The sequence below is a fragment of the Colossoma macropomum genome, unplaced genomic scaffold (genome assembly GCF_904425465.1).
Source record: "Colossoma macropomum unplaced genomic scaffold, Colossoma_macropomum, whole genome shotgun sequence".
NCBI classification, from domain to species: Eukaryota; Metazoa; Chordata; class Actinopteri; order Characiformes; family Serrasalmidae; genus Colossoma; species Colossoma macropomum.
This window is the reverse complement of record NW_023494804.1, coordinates 7,802,498-7,822,164: the sequence shown is the minus strand read 5'-3', so window position 1 is coordinate 7,822,164 and position 19,667 is coordinate 7,802,498. Positions and strand designations below refer to the sequence as shown.

General features: G+C 40.7%; 1 protein-coding gene across 2 annotated transcripts in view; it reads left to right on the top strand.

Moving 5' to 3' along the window:
- Window positions 1-19,667, top strand: part of msi2a (musashi RNA-binding protein 2a) — a 372,596-nt gene that overhangs the window by 211,983 nt on the left and 140,946 nt on the right. For both annotated transcript variants that reach the window (XM_036595440.1, XM_036595439.1), the window contains exon 7: window positions 9,318-9,366. In XM_036595440.1, the coding sequence (XP_036451333.1) occupies window positions 9,318-9,366 (49 nt within the window). The remainder of the gene's footprint in view (window positions 1-9,317; window positions 9,367-19,667) is intronic.

The window sequence follows — 19,667 nt, the reverse complement described above, 5'->3', positions numbered from 1 at the left end:
TCTGCCCAAATGGCCACTGTATGACCCCAGGAGAGTAAGGGAGATAGGATGGGGGGAGGGAAGGGAAATATAGGAGGAGGAGAGGGGGAGATGAAAAGGAAGAAATGTCAGTAAACAGGCTAGCATGGTGTCGGCTATATTAGTCTGATCTTTCATATGGCTAACATAGTGTCAGGTACGGTTGGATTTTCCATATATAGTATTAGCATGGAGTGTTGTATTCAACAGTATAATACAGTCTGACCTTCAAAATGACCAGCATGTAATGCAGATTAATGTTTAATATGACCAGTAGAGTAACTGATTCAGTCTGATCTTTCATATGACCAGTATAGTGAATGACAAGTCTGATTTTCCATATGGAAAGTTAGTATGTTACAGTCTGATCTTTCAGTGACCAGTATAGTATCTGATAAGTTTGATTTTCTATATTAAAAGTATAGTATGTTACAGTCTGATCTATAGTATGACCAGTATAGTATCTATTAAGTCTGATTTTCTATATGACCTGTATAGTATATAGTCTTTAGTATGACCAGTATTGTATCTGATAAGTCTGATCTTTAGTATGACCAGTATAGTATGTTACAGTCTGATCTTTAGTATCCCCAGTGTAGTATGTGATAAGTCTGATTTTCTATATGACCAGTGTAGTATGTGCTACAGTCCGATCTTTAGTATGACCAGTATAGTATTTGGTAAGTCTGATTTTCTATATGAAAAGTATCTGATAAGTCTGCTTTTCTGTATGACCAGTTTAGTATCTGATAAATCTGGTAAATTTTCTTTACCAGTATAGTATATGTTACAGACTGATCTTTAGTATGACCAGTATGGTGTCTGATAAGTCTGATTTTCTATATGACCAGTATAGTATGTGTTACAGTCTGATCTTTAGTATGAGCGGTATAGTGTCTAAGTCTGATTTTCTATATGACCAGTGTAGTATGTGCTACAGTCTGATCTTTAGTATGACCAGTATGGTATCTACTGTATGACTATGTCTGATCTTCCGTATTATCTCTAACACTATGTCTGATCATGCATACAGTCTCTAGAGCATTTTACATCCTCTATTGCAGCATGGGTAGTAAAGTGTCCTGGGTCAGTCTGTGGGACTGGGGGAGAGTTATGCTGAGGATATTGTTTCTGTCTTTCATTTCCCCCCTTCACTGTCTCAGCACTGAGTAATTACACCCCCCTAAACTGCCTTCGGGCCTACACTAAAACCCACTTAAGTGTTTTTGTATGACTGTTTGTGTGGGAATTAGGGCTTTAGAGAGTTTCAGGTCACTTACGGTCACTCTGTACTAGGGCTGCACAATTAATCATGTTTTAATTGTGATCACGATTTTTGCCTTAAACATATTGGTGAGCTCAGCCAAAGCTAATTGGCCAGCGTTAGATGCTGGTTTTTATTACATTCGGTGCATTAAATTATTAAATCATGCTGACTGGCTTGTGTTTCTGGCAAAAAAATTGTGATTATAATATTATTGTAATTACTAGGCATTAATCCTTTGCATTTGGTTTCATACTGTTTTGACATTTGTTTATTTATTTAAAGTGTAATATTTGTATTGTTTATATTCAGCATTTAAGTGAAAATGACCATGGACTTATTTTCAATGCTGCATATACAGGCTTATAATATACACAGTGAAGAAAAGCTTAATGAAGAGTCTAATGAAAGCTTTTTGAAAAATAGTGATAAATAACCGTGATTTCCGTAATGAGCAGAATGATCATGATAGTCATTATCGTGCAGCCCTACTGTGTCCCATCTTAATTGAAATGGCTTGTAGGCATCAGCCTCTATGGTGCTACCCATTGTTTCTCATTTTAATTGAGTGTCACTACAGAATTCTGAGTCACTGTGAGGGCAACGAGCGCAGAGTTGAATCGGAAGTTAAGTAACTGCAACTTTGTTGTTTGGAGTTGCATTATTCTCAGTAGACTTGAACTCATCATAACTGCTCAGCTTTCAAATGAGACGTGTGTGTGTGTGTATGTGTGTGTGTTGCTGCTGTCCCACTGCCCCTGGGCTGCCCTCGCTAAGCTCTTCATGACTAATCAAGCACATTGATTGCCCTTATACCCCCGTTATAATGCACCCCCCCTCCCCAAGCAGCAGCCCACTAGACAGACTCAGTACTGTGCCGAGTCCACACACACACACACACACACTCTCTCTCTCTCTTACACACACACACAGTACCCACACAGCTCTGTTTCTCGTACAGCATGAGAACTCCCCTGGTGGGTAGTAAAAGTTCTGTAGTGACACAATGTGCATGTGTGTGCGGTGTGTGCTCTTGTTCATACAGCTCATGGGTTCTAGTCACAGTGAAGGCTCTCAAGGGGAACTGGAGCTTTCCACATAGCTGTTGCTTTTATTAGTTTATGGCTCGTTGATTTATCCATAGGTGTTCCATAAGCATTGTCCAGTGTAGTATGCTGAATTACTGATATTGCCTTATCAGTGACGTGTTTTGCTTGTAAATAATACTTTAGATTGATGCACTTCGGTGATAAACAAATTCAGCATGGTAGAAGCTAGAATTAACTTTGATTTTACGTTTATAAAGAAAGCCATCGAAGGAAAACAGCATTTAAAAGCTACACTTTAATGAGCAATAGCCTCTTATACTGCTCGGAAGAGTAAAACTAGAATAGTGAAAGATTAGTGGCAGTAATAATTGAATGTGTTAATGTATTATTAATGCGTTATCTTTTACAACACTAGTATATATACTGTTTATAGATATGTAATACATGACATATTATGATTATTATTTTTACTATGTATGATTAATATCGCTCCATGTCCTGACATTGGATAAAAACAAGTGTGTGTGCATGTGTGCATGAGTGAGGAAGGCGGAGAGCGTGCACTCTCTCCAGCAGGACTTTCTGCTCTTGTTTCTGTTGCCTATCCCTCGTGTGCAGAATGTAAATAATGGTGAAATTGCCGTTGATCTAAACTGCTGTCAAACCGTATTTCCCCTGCCCTTAAATCTCCAGCACTGCTGCCACATCTCCCTGTACCACGCCACAAGTCAGCTCGCTTATTAATGCCTTTGTCCTCTGATAAATAATTCAAAAGGCTGTTGATTTAAATTGCTGCCTGTATAGAGTGGGGGTGAGAGTACGTCCGTGTGTGTTTATGTGGTCTTTCATACGTATGGCTGTTTTGGGTGCAAAGGTTTGCGGCGAAGGAGCGTTCATTGTCATATCATCTGACAGAAACACGATAACCCCCCCCACCTTACCCACCCACCCGGGCCCTCGTGTGAATTTAAACAGCTGCTCGGGTGCTTCCTCTTTGTAATTTTTCCCTTCTATCTCTCGGTGCCAGCTTTATAGCTGCTGTGCTTCTTCCTCAAAACTGTCCTCAGGTCAACAGCACTTTACAGGCACTTAATAAATCAGCACAGTAAAATAAATCCCTGTTCGTACGGCCCATGAAGGAACTGTACAGTGAAAAATAACCTGTGCTTTATTTTTTCCTTTACCCCAAATGCAGAGGTATGTTTGAATTACTTCTTAATTTTCCACTGGAACAACAAGGCTAAGCTAACAAGTAATGGAAGCTTTGCTGACCAGCATGCATTCCATGCTGGTCTAAGATGGTCTATGCTGGTGTATTCTGGTCTAGTGCTGGACTAGTGCTGGTAAGCATACCAGCCTCCAAAAACACAACATATACTGGGTTTGCTGGTGACCAGCATATCAACTTTCATTGCTGCTGACCGGCATATCAGCATCCAAAACACAACATATACTGGGTTTTCTGGTGACCAGCATGTCAACTTCCTTTGCGTTTGACCACCATACCAGCATCCAAAACAGATATGCTGGTTTTGCTGGTGACCAGCCATGCTGGTCAAAGCTGTTGTTTCTAGCAGGGCCACCAGTTAGCATTGTGCAAACTGCAGGCCTAAATTATCACACGCTTACTTCAAACCATGGGTTGCTATTATCTTAACTAAACTTGCTTATCGCTGCTGTCGGAAGAAAACCTTGTATCTCCATTTTTGACGTTTTTCAGTTTTTGACATAATTTGAAAATGCCTGTTACCCTTTACACTGCATGCAAATTTCATGATGAATGGACTAAAAGAAATGGTGCAAAATTAAGTCTGGTTCCACTGACTTGCATTAAAAGTAAAGTAGGTTTTTTCCTTCTCCTGTAAAGTTACTATTTTGGAGATACAAGGTTTTCTTCTGACAACAGGGTTATGCAGTTTTTGGTATTGTATGGCATACTATCGCAGCAGCCATCTTCAAGCCTGAAATTTGCCCATACTTTTGCCCATTTTGCCCTTTTTACCTGTCTGTACCAGCTCTAGCATGGATTTTCCTCAGTACTGTCCTCAGGTTAGCAGTGCATAATAGATTAGCAGTAAAACAGTACACTAGCGCAAGACGTGCTGAGCTAATGTCCTTTAGCTTCTTGATTGTACGGGGTTAGCTAAATGCTAATAACATCCTCTGTCTTCTTGATTGTATGGGGTTAGCTAAACTCTATTAATATCCTCTTGCTCCCTGATTGTATAAGGTCATCTAAACACCGCTGATGTCCTCTAGTTTCTTGATTGTATGGGGTTGGCTAAACATAGAACATTCCAAAGACCATTGAGCTACCTCTAGCTTCTTAAATGTATGGGGTTAGCTAAACTGCTATCATTAATATAATTGTTTTCTGATTGTATGAGGCTAGCTAAACATTTTTCTGATTGCATACAGTTAGCACAATTCTGCTAACATCTTCCAGCTTTCTGATTCTGTTTGGTTAGCTAAACTCTACTAATATTTTCCAGCTTTCCGATTGTATGGGGTTAGCATATCTAACATCCTTGAGGACTAGCTATGTATTCTAGCTTCTTGAATGTATGGGGTTAGCATTTAACATTCTAACATTCATTTAATCTAGCTAATGTCCTCTAGATTCTTAAATAGGATTAGTTAAACTCTACTGTAATCATCTAGCGTCCTGATTGTATGGGGTTAGCCAAACTTGGCTAATATCCTCCAGCTTTCTGCTTGTATATGGTTAGCTCAACTCTGCTAACATCCTCCAGCTTTCTGCTTGTATACAGTTAGCTCAACTCTGCTAACATCCTCTAGCTTTCTGCTTGTATACGGTTAGCTCAACTCTGCTAACATCCTCTAGCTTTCTGCTTGTATGGGGTTATGTTATCTAACATTCTTGAGGACACCTAGCTGTGTCTTCTAGCTTCTTAAATGTATGGGGTTAGCTAAACTCTGCTAGCATCCTCCAGCTTTTTGATTGTATATGGTTAGCTAAACTCTACCACTGTCCTCTAGCTTTCTGAGTGAATGGAGCTAAACTCTACTAAAACCCTCTTAATCCCTGAATGTATGGGGTTAGCTAAACTCCGCTAACGTTCTGCGTCTTTCGGATTGTAAGGGGTTAGCTGTGCAATATCCTAGAGGACTAAACGTCTTCTTGAACATCTGAGGTTGTGGTAGTAACACTTCATGGGGGCAGCATCTAAATGAGCGATTAGCCTAGCTACCTTCCGCACCTCCCTGCTGTGTGTTAGTGGGCAAATGAAGATCAGTTGGCCTTAAATGAGCAGGCCTGGCTGTATAGGAGAACACCTGTGAGGAAGGTGCTCTTTTTCTCTTTCTCCAAAGAGCGCAGATTCTGTCCTGTCTGGGCGAGAGGAGGCTCGAGGAACCTTTTCTTCATTGTCACAAAAGGCCAGCCACTCCACTGGAGTCTCCATCGCTCTCTTTTTACATACTGATAAAACCTCCATTATCCTTTGAACCTTTCTTTTCAGAATAGGAGGAGAAAGAAGCGGGCGAGGGAGAGAGATTTCGGCTTCCCTTGAGTGAGCGCGGCCTCACCTCTTGGCAGGAGTGTGTGTGTGAGAGTGTGTGTGTGTGGTGAAGAGGTCCTTAACCTCCTATCAGATGGGAGAGCGGTTTGTGAGAGGCTGTATTGAAAAGGCCTGCAGTACTGAGGTGTCTCTATAAAGGAGAAGAGTGTGGGTCTGGGTGTTTGTGTGTGTGTGTGTGTGTTTCACTGGACTGTGACACTCGCTCAGTGGTCACGCACCAGGAGTTCTCCCGCCACTGTACCGCTATCATTTGTGTGTGTGTGTGTATGTGTATAGATGTATACACAATGGCCGAATGGACTCCATCTCCAAGTGCTCAGTGAATCATGACCTGTCCTTCAATAGAGCAGTGGTTGGTGCGGCTGCTCCGTCCTGAAAAGCAGCTTCAGGGCTTTATTATCAGACTGATTCACCAAGTCTCTGAGGTTAGAAAACACTCTGCTACTTCCTCTCGAGCGGCATGATCTCACCAGCCTGGCATTAAACCCACTCAGGATCGATAGCAGGCTAATGCCGTAATACTGCGCTAATAATACAGTGAGAACCCATATACACTCAGATACACACACGCAGGTTTGTTTTTGTGCAGTGTCAGGACATGGGGTTATATACCATATTATGCATATGTGTGAGTAACTATATGTAATACCAATATGTTCAATATGTATTAAATATAGTTAGGTAACAACATGTACTAATTACATTGTATAAGTATCTACATATATTGATAATATATATATATATATATATATATATATATATGTATATATATATATATATATGTATATATATATATATGTATATATATATATATATATGTGTGTGTGTGTGTGTGTGTGCATAAAGGTGTGTGTTTGTGTATATACACACATTATTTATATATATATATATATATATATATATATATATATATATATATATATATGTATGTATATATATATATATAATATGCAGTTGTATGGAAAAGTTTGGGTGCCCCTGGTAAAATTACATGTTTTGTTTATTTTCTATATGACAATAAGTTATCATATCCTTTACAGATTTTCTGCCTGTTTAAATGCACAATTACTGTTTATTTGCTGAATTTTTAACTGTTTATTTGGTGAATGAACACATTGCTGAAAAAAATAATACATAAAATGTGGCCTCTGTAAAAGTTACACCACATTTTATAGTTCATATGTTATTTATGTTCTATATGTATTTTATATTTGAAGGAATTTGCTCCAAACCCATTATAGACACATTATTATTTTTTTTAAATTTACTATATGAACATTGATGGGAGTGGGCTTTACATACACAAAACAAGAAATATTAGTGCTGTTTCGCTTTCCATTATACATCAGCTGTTATCCTTTTCAGAAGTCTGTTATATCCAATATTGTGACAGATATTCAGCATTTTGGAATGAAACTCTTCGTGTATAGTGTCAATATGTAGAATTGTGTAACCCAAAACCTAACATTAATCAGTTTTAACCAGTTTTAAATGATGAAACATGGAGCATTTGCATTTTCAGAAATATATAATTAACAATTCATAAGAAGTTTACCTTATTTTTCTCTGGCTGTCAAAGTCAGGGCACAGGCCTGAAAATGGACATAAACAAACACACAAATACACTCTCGCTCATGCATGGTGAGTTGGTGGTCAGTTTGATTCGGCTCCACTGGGCAGGATGGTGGCTCTGTGTGTTAGACTGGCTCTCTAATCCAAACAAACCACTGCGATGCAGCCAGGCCGTGACTCCAGAGAGCGAGAGCCTGTGCTTGTTTGTGTGTATGTATGTAGGCGTGTGTGGGTGTACCCGCCGTCCTCAGTCCGCCACACACACCTCCGCACCCTGCCCACTCCTGATGTTACCTAGCGACGGTAACCGGGGTGAGAGACACCGAGGAGCTTTGCCTCCAAACCCCCTCTGAGATTTTGTCTTCTGTTTTCTCTCTCGTTCTGTGAGTCAGTGTGAGTTGCTGTTGATAGATGTTGGGGTTTTGTTGGGGTTTTGATGTAGACAGTGGAGGTTGGCTGGGTATTGGCAGGCCTGTAGACTGTAATCTGTGTGCGCTATTCAGTTACACTCGGAGACCACTGTTTAATTTATTACACTTCCAGTCAAAACAACTGTTGCATACATGAAAAAAAAGAACACCAATATAGCTATGAGACGAATGTGATTAATCACGATTAACTGCACAACAAAGTGATTAATTGCAATAGTTTGACAGGCCTAGTAGGCCGAGATATACTATTTTATTATCGTCCAGGCCTAGTGTTGATGTTATACATGTCATAATATATTGCTCATATTAAGCATCTTGCATCTGCACTGTAGCTCATGCAATTAATCATGATTAACTACACAAAAGAATCCCATTAATTGTGATTGTTTGACAGGCCTAGTAGCAATATAATCCTAATATTGTATTTTGTTACTATCATCTAGGCCTAGTGTTAATGTTATACATGTTATAAGTATTTGTGACTGTGTAGCAATATAATGCTATATATAGTATTTTAGTAGCTGATGCGATTAATCATGATTAACTACACAAAAGAATCCGATTAATTGTGATTGTTTGACAGGTCCTACTAGCAGTTTAATCCTAATATAGTATTGTATTATTATCGTCCAGCTCTAGTGTCGATGTTTTATGGTTATAATAGATTGCCCATTTTAAGCATGTTGCTCCTGCCCTGTAGCTGATGCAATTATTCATGATTAATTACACAAAATAATCTGTTTAATTATAATTGTTTGACAGGCCTAGTAGTAATATAATCATAATATAGCATTTTGTCCATGTTGTCCAGACCTAGTGTTGTTATATGGTTATAATATATTGCTTATGTATTGTCTTGCATCTGTATTGTAGCTGATGCGATTAATCACGATTAACTACTCAAAAGAATGTGATTGTTAACCTCATTTGTTTTGTCAGGCCTAGTAGCACTATAATAGTATTTTGTCCATATTGTCCAGCCCTAGTGTTGATGTTTTATGGTTATAGTATATTGCTCATGTAAAGTATGTCGCACCAGTACTGTAGCTGATGCGATTTATCACGATTAACTACGTCAAAGAATCCGATTAATTGTGACTGACAGGCCTAGTAGCAATATAATCGCAATGTAGCATTTTGTGCATATCGTCCAGCTCTAGCGTTAATGTTTTATGGTTACAAACTATTGCTTGTATTATGCACTTTGAACTTGTATTGTAGCTGATGTGATTAATCACGATTAACTATTGAAAAGATTGTGATAAAAAATCATGTTTGTTTGTCAGACCTAGTAACAGGGTAATTGAAAGTAGTCCTTTGTCCATATTGTCCAGCCCTTGTGTTGGTGTTATACTGGTTATAATATATTGCTTATATTACACACCCTGCACCTGTACTGTTGCTGATCGCTAACCTACACCTCTCTTCGTGTGTCTTGCAGGTAGAAGACGCTATGCTAATGTTCGATAAGACTACTAACAGACACAGAGGTAAGAGGATCCTCCTTTCTTACTGCTGATACTGCTGGGCATATTCATCTTTGCCACTGAGATGCATGCACGCACATACTCACTGGCACTAGTGTTTACTAGGGGTGTGAAATGTTCAGTCTGAAGGTCACAGTTCTACTGAAGGCTGTAATCGCTTAGAAGTTTTTTGCCAGAAGAAAAATCTTAGGCAATTTTCTAATATAAAAAAATCTGTTACAAATATTACAGGCCTTTTTAATAAAGTTTTGTGCTGTCATAAACCCTATTTCTGATTTACTGAATAGGCACAACAGCCATTTATCAGTTATAATAAGATCAGTGCTGCTCTTTAGCACTTTGCCTCATTGCATATCATTGCTGAATGGGAAATAAAAGCCTAAAACCAAATAATTTTAGTAAAACTAAGTGCTGTTTTCTAATACTGTGAGAATATTTTATATTCAGCGAATATCCTAAGAGCAGATTTTGACCATTTTTAAAGCCTAATTGCTAAATTACTAAAACTACCTGTTACTTCATGAGCGCTACTGCAGAAATGTCACAGGCTTTGATGCACTTTGATGCACTATGCTCTAAAATCAGATGTAATTCCTTTTTTTAAATAATTACTTGCCTTGAAATATTTACTTATATACTCATTAAGTCTAAATCTTGAGAAAATAAGTTATTATTTTCACCTAGTGAGTCAATATTTGTCACTCTAAACTGAAACACCCCCACCAACACAAACTGTAGGCAGACTGTGTGCCTAAACCTGACTCTCAGTGTATTGTTTTTATCGTCCACTCTGTACATTACGCAAGACCAGAGAGGCCATGAGCTGCTGCTGTAATATTTCTGGATTGTTATCTTGAGATAACGAGTTAATTATCTTGTGATCTCAAGATAACAACTTTTGTTATCTCAAAATAACAAGATAACTAACTCATTATTGCAAGATAACAACTTCATTTTCTTGAGATAAGATGATTAACTCATTATCTTAAAATAACAACTTTTGTTACCTCGAGATAACAAGATAACTAACCTGTATTTCAAGATAACAACTTTGTCTTGACATAACAAGATAATTAACTTATCTCGAGATAACAACTTGGTTATCTCAAGATAACCAGACAACTAACTCATTATTTCAAGATAACATATTTCTTGTCTTGAGATAACGAGATAATTCACTTTGTCATTTTGAGATCACAAGATAATAAACTTGTTATCTCAGGATAACAACTTTTGTTATCTTGAGATAATTAAGTCGTTATCTCAAGATAACAATCCAGAGAATTATAACTACCTTATGGCCTTTTTGTACTTCTGTAGTAAGCAGTTCCTCCAGGCAGGTTTTGAGTCTGTTGCTTCTGAAATAATCAGAATCAATTTGAGATTTTCAATCAAATGGAGCCGTTGTCAGATTAGAGATCTACACCCCTAGTGTTTACACCGCGCTCTGTGTGTGTGTGTGTGTGTGTGTGTGCTGGGCTGGTCCAGCAGGGTGTCCTCTATCAGCGTGTTAGCGCTGTGGTGTAGCACCTGCTTTTATCACACCTGTCTGTCTGTCACTGAGGCTTGTTGACTGATTGCCAAAGCAGAAGCAGCACTTGATTGGAAAGTGATCGATGAGGGGGCAGCGTTTGGGTGGGCCGGAGGGGGTGGTCTGGATGTGAAGCGTTTGGTGTGTGGAGGTTATCTGGGTTTGGGCTTGTGAAAGTATACGTGCTATGGCCACAACATGTGTGTGTGTGTGTGTGTGTGTGTGTGTGTGTGTGTGCTAGATAATGGTTGAGATAAGGCCGAGTGGAAGCCTCTCTCTCTCTCTCTCTCTCTCTATATCTCTCTCTCATATCTACTCTTTATCTGGGATTAGAATGAGGCTTCATTCTGAAGCAGAGGACTTTCCAAAGACACCGTGTTCCTCTCCCACTGCCATAAAATGCAAAACACACCAACACAATACAACACTGTCATATATATGTGGTGTGTGTGTGTGTGTGTGTGTGTGTGTGTGTTTGTGTGTGTGTGTGTGTGTGTGTGTGTGTGTGTGTGTGTGAGAGGGAGAGAAAGTGAAACTCTTATGCGAAACGGCACATTATTGATTTTTTTACATTCATATATACAGTAGGGGAGAGCGAGGTGTTTGGGTTTCTCTCTCTGTCGTGTATCCAAAGGGGGCTCAACCTTTTTAACATTGCAAGAGCTGATGCGCAGCCCACAGTGGTTTTCATGGACCGGTGGGGGTCCGAGGAGGGTGGGTGGTGGGAAGGATATGATGCCACAACAATAGCCTATGCCGGCCCACCAGCCAATCATCATGCCCCACTAAACCCCCTATTTCGTAAATGCTGTTTTTATGGCGAAAAAGTAGTGGCAAAAAACAAGGTAATCAGTTAAAGGGGAGCTCCACCAATTTTTAAAAAATTCTGCATAGTTCAGCCACTGAGATGTCATTCAGAGTGGTGTGACGTGAAATGAAAGCACTGAAATCAGTCATAGCAATAGGAGCCAGAGGTCATTCTGACGACAATGCAGATATACTCATTTTATGTACTGTCCAAACTCACCAGTGAACCTACACACATCTTCTGAGTATTTATATGTCATGTTGATGATGGTAAATCAGAAACAACGCATTTTCTTTTTTTTTTTCTTTTTTTTTCTTTTATGTTTTAGACCAAAAGCTTATCTTGAAACTACCATAAAACAATGTTTCGGACATCAGGCCGCATTTTGGAACCATTTTGTGTAGCAACTTTTTGTGAGACATTCATCTCCTCAGTTGTCTGGTTCCTATCACCACTGTTGTGACTCTTTTCATGTCTAACCACTCTGAATAACTTTGTTTATATCTTAACCAACCAACATCTTAACATATTTATGCAGAAATTTAGAAAAATTGGAGGACTTCCCCTTTAAAACAGGAGGGTTCGCATGCATAGGGAAGAAGAATCAGGAGGAATTGGCTGTAAATGTGCCGGTTTTGGTGATTTGTCTACAGTAGATCCTTCGCTCCTGTTTTTTTCTGCTGCATGGATGTGCTGGCATCGTATTTTCTATTGATTGATGCTGTTTTTTAATCTCAATATCATTTTCACTTTCATTTTTGGTGTTACCTGTGCTTGCAGCCCCAGTAAAATGTTTGTTACTATTGTCAGTTTCTTTTTCATCATTCATTAGCCTCTATTAACACATCACAATTCATCAGAAGTCATCCAATGCTGGTTTGAAATATCCGTCAAATCTAAAAGTCTGTCCAGTGCTGCTTTTTTTTTTTTTAAGCAATTGTATCTGCTGTCGTCGTGCATCCCTAAAACGTCTGACTGTAAATCAGACTGCTGCTCTTTCCTGCCACAGTGCGAGTGTGCAGAAAAGAGTATGATTATAAGAGGAGACAAAGCAGAACGTTAAAGGAGGGAAGGTTCTGGAGAGCAGTGATTGAGGGTCTGTGAGGCAGGTGCAGGTGTATTGTGTGTTCGGCTGTGAGGAACAGTCACTCTGAAACTGGTAGGCTGTTTCGGTTTGACGCGGCGCTGACATACAGTAGAATGGTGTTGATGCAGTGTGGGCTGGCCTGGAAATTTCCCACGAATGACTAAAACAGCTCCTAAACACACACACACACACACACACACACACACACACACACACACACACACATACACACTCGCACATACCGTGTGCCAGAGTCAAGAATAGCAGCTCTTCCTTCTTTTATTTTGGTCTGTAATGAAGCGTGGAGAGCATTTCTGTTTCAGGACCTGCTGACACTCTTTTCCTCTTTACCTCCTTCTCTCTCTCTCTCGCTCTCCCCACTCTCTCTTTCTCTTTGTCTCTCTCTTTTTTCTCTCTCTCCCACTTTCACTCTCCCTTTCTCTCTTACTCTCTTTCTCCCCCTCTCTCTCTCTTCTACTCTCTCTCTCTCTGTCTCTCTCCTGGCCTTTCTCTCTCTTCTTTCTCTCTCTCTCTCTCTCTCTCACCTTCTCTCTTTTCTCTCACTCTCTTTCTTTCTCTCCCCCTCTCTACTACTCTCCCTTTCCCCGTTTCTCTCTCTGTCTCTCTTGCCCTCTCTCTCTCCCTCTCTCTCCTCTCCTCTCTCTCTCTCTCCACTACTCTCCCTTTCCCCTTTCTCTCTGTCTATCACTCGCTCTCTCTTATTTCTCTCTCTCTCTCACTCCCTGTCTACCTCCCTCTATCTCTTTTCTCTCTCTCTCTCCATTTCTCTCTCCTGCTCCATCTCTCTATCCACCTTCTCTCTCAGTTTGATCACCTTAAGCCCCGCCTTCTTTTCTCACCCTACAGACTGATCACAAGCCCCACCTTCTTTGCTTGCCCTCCAATCGTTGCTTAGCGTCTCTCTCTCTTATCTGAAGTGACTGTGCGGATGAATGAATCGAGATTGTGATTTTAATGTGAGATAAATTGTGCAGCCTGCTGACTGTAGCGCTCTTGGTCACAATTCCTGTCTGCGGGAGACGACCTGCTTCGTCCTGAAGGTCACTCCCACACACAGGAATCTGACCGGAGCTTATCTAACGGATTGCGTCGTGTTTGCATGTGAACGTGTTTGCGGCTCCAGCCGACTGTGACAGTAACCGAAGTTTACACACTCACTGCTCTGAAATCAAGAGTGTTAATAGGGAGTTTGTTCCCCCTCTGCTGCAGCAACAGTAAGAGTAACAGATGTTGGAACATTGCTGTGAGGATTTGATTGAGCATTAGTGAGGTCAGCTACCGATGTTGGATGATCAGTTCGGGATCTCCAACTCATCCCAGAGGTATCAGATGGAGCTCCATCACTCCAGAGAACACAGTTCCACTGATCCACAGCCAATGCTGGGGGGCTTTATACCCCTCTAGCCCACACTTGGCATTGGACATGGTGTCCTTAGGCTCATGTGCAGCTGCTGAATACTGCTGGAAGGCTATCTGAACACTTTGGGATATAGATGAGAGAGAGAGGGAAGAAGAAGAGAAAGAGAGAGAAGGAAAGAAAAAATAACAACAATCATCCCAAATTTATCAGCCTCTCTAATATATATATTCTCTAAAATATATTTCTATTAGGTGAGCACAGAGTGCTGGACACTCACAGCTCAGTAAGTTCCTGAACTGGGCAAAGAGTGACCATATTACACAACACACACACACACACACACACACACACACAAACACACACACACACACACACACACACACACACACAGAATTAGTTTAATTTAGACTGTCTTTTATGTGTTTTTCTCTCTTTTCCTTCTCTATTCTCTTTCTTCTCTCTCTCTCTCTCTCTCTCTATTCTGCAACTCTGTGCTCTTTCACTTCTTTTAATCTATTTTTCTCTTCTTCTCTTTCTGTTCTCTTTTCCTCTCTCTCCCATTTCTCCCCATTTCTCTGTCTGTCTCTTCCCCTCTTTCATTCTTTCTCTCTCTTCTCTTCTTTCCCTTTCCTTTTTCTTTCTTCTTTCTCTCTCTGTCTTCCCTTTCTGTCCCTTTCTCTCTTTCTATTCCCTCTCTCTCTCTCTTCTCTCTCGCTTTCTCTGTTTCTTTCTTTAGCTTACCTCTCTCTCTTTTCTGTCCCCCTCTACTCTTTCACTTGTTTCTATTTCTCCTCTTCCTCTTCTTTTCCTCTTCTGTTCTCTTTTCCTCTCTCTCCCTTTTCTCTTTTTTCTCTGTCTTTGCCTTTCCTTTCTCTTTCCTTTCTTCTTTCTGTCTGTCTTCCCTTCCTGTCCCCTTCTCTCTCTCTCTCTTTTTTTCTCTCTCTCTCTTTCTCTCTCTCTCTCTCTCTTCATTTAGACTATTCAGCAGTGTCCTTCAGTCTGCTCCCTCCAGGTGACTGCAAAAGCTAAAAGACATTCTCTCTCTTTGTCCTTCCTTATCCTTCTCTCTCTCTCTCTCTCTCTCTCTCTCTCTCTCTGTCTGAGCCTGTGTCTGAGAGTGAGGTCCTCACACAAAAGAGTGCTCAGAACACCATCTCTGTGGCATTTACAGCACTAAAATGAGGACGATTGTGTTGGAAATTGAGCTTTCCAAAGCCATCAGCGCTGCTGCCCCGCTGCATTGTGGGTTAACGCAGCGTCTCTCTCTCTCCTCTCACTGAACTCCACACTGGACTGACTGAGTGTGCGTGTACTGGGTGAAGGGGGGCTTCATTGTTCTGGACATGGCCGAACTCACCCCCCACCCACACCCCCCCACCCCCATCTCTCTCTTTCTCTCTCTCTCTGTTTCTCTCTTCCTTTTCTCATTCTCTCTCTTTCTCTTTCTTCCCTTCCCTTCCTTTCTCTCTCTCTTCTCTTTCTTTTTGCCTCCGTTGTCTCTCTTTCTTTTGTCGATCTCACTCTCCTTTCCTCTCTCCCACTCTCTCTCTTTCCCTCTCTGCCTTTCTCTCTCTCCTCCATTCTCTTTGCTTTTTTGTCCTCTTTTGTCTCTCTCTCTCACATTTACTTTTGTTTGTCTTTTATCATTTGTCTCTCTTTCACTCTCTCCCTCCTTCTCTTTCCTTCTCTTCCCCTCTCTCTTTATCTCTTCACTCTTTCTCTGCGCTCTCTAAAAGGTAATGGAGTGATTCTGTCTTGTCTCTGTATGTTGGGTCTCGGTGGTTGTTTGAAGGGTTAACAGCACTAACCTCAACCACACAGACTCCAGGCTGTGGTCAGCACGCTATCCTAAGGGTACACATGGCCTCAGGCGTTTGGCTCCACACTCTCACCACTACAACCCTGACCACAACCCTGACCACAGCCCTGACCACAGCCCTGGCCTGCTACCCTCTCCACAAACCGCCCACATCAGGGGGTGTAATGTGATTGTGTTCAATTGTGATTCTTTAGGAAATGATTCAGTGCATCATCATCATCTTAAATTTCACTGTGATTTGATTACATTTAGATAGATTCTTTAAGAAATGATTCAGTGCATCATAATCCTAAATTTCATTGCAGTGTTATTCTGTTCAGGTAGATTCTTTGGGTAATGATTCTCTGCATATTCTTAAATTTCACTATCATGAATTTAGTTCAGGTAGATTCTCCAGGAAATGATTCAGTGCTTCATAATCTTAAATATTATTGCAATGTGATTCACTTCAGGTAATGATTCTTATGCCTCATGATCTCAAATGTCACTGCAATACAACTTAGTTCACATAGACTCCTCAGGAAACGATTCAAATCTGAAATTTTACCACGATTTGATTTGATTAGATTTGGTTTACAAATAAAATGACGTTAGTGAGTCGTAATTCCCCACACACACACATCATCTAAACTGCTTATCCTTCTGGGTTGCGGTGGGGTGCTGGAGCTTATCCCAGCTGTCACTGGGCGGAAGGCAGGATACACCCTGGACAGGTCGCCAGTCCATCACAGGATGATTCAATTCATCACAGGATGATTTGATTCAATTCTTTAAGAAACAATTCAGTGAATCATGAAATTTCGACTGTCAGCACATTTGATTCAATTAAAATCCACTTCATTTTTTAAAAATGTCCTGAAATTTCATATTTTGCCACAATTCAGTTTCAGAATTTGTTGTAATACCAAATCATGTTCAAAAATACACTGAATACACAAATGTGTAGAGGAGCTGTTTACACAGTAACAACAAAAACAATATGACACATTTTTTATGATTATAAATAGCCTTTGAGAATTTGAAAAAGAATTTGAAGAATTGAAGAAGAATCTGAAAGTTTGATTTTGGCCAAGAAAATGAGCTCATACTGTATTGAATATTGTAACTGAGTATAACTCTGCCAGCTTCAGACTGATGCTACAGATTGGCGGTTTAATTTGAGCGTGACACGTTAGCTCGGCCTCAGACGAACCCCAGTTTAACCTGAGCGCGTCCAGCCAGCTGCCACATTACGATTAGGTGCCATCTAAACCCTTATTTTCCTGTCAGATGCGCCTGGAGTTGCCAGGCAGGGGATGTGGAGCTGCATCCTTGGTGTGTGTGTGTGTGAGTGTGTGTGTGTGTGTGTGTGTGTGTGTGTGCGTGTGTGTGTTGGATGAGAGGTGATGAGAATGCATTAGTCATGCGGATCAACTCCGAACGCGCCACGACAGTTTCCCTCGCTTATGAAGAGAAGTAGGTTTAACGAACTCCAACTCCCATGATTCCACTCAATCATCTACAAGTGTCAGCCTACAGAGGCAGCAGTTGGTAGCTGTAGTTTTTCACTCACTTTTTTCTTTTCCTATTGTACAGCCAAGTCAAAAGCCATTGAGGATCACCTTCATGTCCCAGTACACGATGTTCTGGTGCCCCTTCCCCCCCACCCCCGACTTTATTTCCTTTAATGAAACGGTAGATGATGAAACGGTGTGAAACGTCACGGTGGCGCGCGCAGAAGAGTTTGCATCCAGATGGCATCCAGTCCACGGAGTTAACAAAGAATGTGTCTGATTACAGGTTAAATTCAGTGATTCTTCTTTTTCTTTCTTTTCTTTTTTTTTTGAAATGATGCAAGTATAAGTAACTTAGGCTGCAATTGGTCACAGGGAGACGGGGAGGAGGATGAATGATGATTTGCTTCGGTGAGAGCGTTTCAGACTCGGGAGAGGGACAGAGAAAGAGCAGAAAAGAGGGGGCCGAGAAAAGCGGGATCGCGATACAAAGAGACAGAGGGAGACACAGGTGTCGGGCTGAGCGAGGAATTCTTGGCCGTGAGGAGGTGTTGCTCCTGGAGGAGGAACAGAGGGCTGCATTGTGTGTTGTTGGTTGTGTGTTGTGTGTGTTTCTAATCTTCTTACCTGGATGGGAAGCGCAGGGAGCCCATTCAGTTCCCAGCCTGCCGCTCCCTGACAGAGCGCTGTTTTGTTGCCGTGCTGTATACGTGCGCCTGTCTGCGCGTGATAAGTTTGTTGTCTGTCTCCGTGTTTTGTTTGCTCCTCCTTTGTTTGTCACTCTGAAATATCAGATATAATGAGTTCGCTTTAAATGCTGGTGTGATGCTGGGATGCTAATGGAGCTCTCATCACACTCATCCTTCTCTTAAAGCATAATTTAATCACTGAGATTTCAACAAAGTCACTCAGTAAGGTCTGATATGAAGATGATTTCTATACAGTGGTGATGATATGAACCACAAGTTGCCAGAAATGTCTACAACACAAATACAGCCTATTTACTGTACAATACCTGACGCAACTGATTGTGATTCATTTGCGATTCTTTAGGGAAGAATTCAGTGCATCATGTTCCCAAATATCACTGTGATACGACTCAGTTCAGACATATTCTTTAGAAAATGATTCAGTGCATCATAATCTTAAATTTCACTGCGATACGATTCACTTCAGGTAATGAATCTGTGCCTCATAATCTATCTTCAGACTCTTCAGGAAACGATTCAAATCTAAAATTTCACCATGATTTGATTTGATTCAATTTAAAAATAAAATGTCATTAGTGAGTCATCATTTCCCACAATTTGACCCGATTCCTTAAGATATGATTCAGTGAATCATGACATTTCAGCTGTCAGCACATTTGATTCAAACTCGATCTTTTAGAACTGATACAGTGAATCATGATTCCCCACAATTTGATTCGTTCTTTAAGAAACGATCCTGTGTGACCTAAAAATTTCAAATTTTGCCACGATTCAGTTTGATATGAACCAGGAGTCGCAATGTCTACAACACAAATTTAGCCGTTGAATAAGAACTGTTGAAAAAAAATGAAAAACTGAAAAGTTTTGAGTGCGTAAGTATTCACCCCCTTTACTAAGAAACACCTAAATCCAACCAAACAGCTTCAGAATTCACATAATTAGTCGATTATGGTCCAGCCATGTGCAGTCAAATTGTCACATGATCTGTCACATGATATCAGTATAAAACACCAGTCTGCAACACCACTAAGCACCATGAAGACCACAGATCCCTCCAAACAGGTCAGGGACAAAGCATCCCACAGAGCACACATGGAGGAAGGTTCTCTAGTCAGATGAGACTAAAGTTGAACTTTTTGGCCATTATTGGAAACTCTGTGTGAGATGCAAACCCAGCACTTCCCATCACCCTGAGGACACCCACTGTGAAGCATGGTGGTGGCAGCATCATGCTGTGGGGATGCATTACGCTGGCAGGGACTGGAAAACTGGTCAGAATTGAAAGAAAGATGGATGGGACTAAATACTGGGCCTGTTTGTCTGCCAGAGATTTGAGTCTGACCCCAAGACGCTAGCAGCAAAAGGTGCCTCTACAAAGTATTAACTGGGGGATGAGTACAGATAAACACTAAAGATCGCTCCCACGTTCACTTCGTTGGAAACGAAACGCAAAAGCAGGGGAAAAAAATACAAAT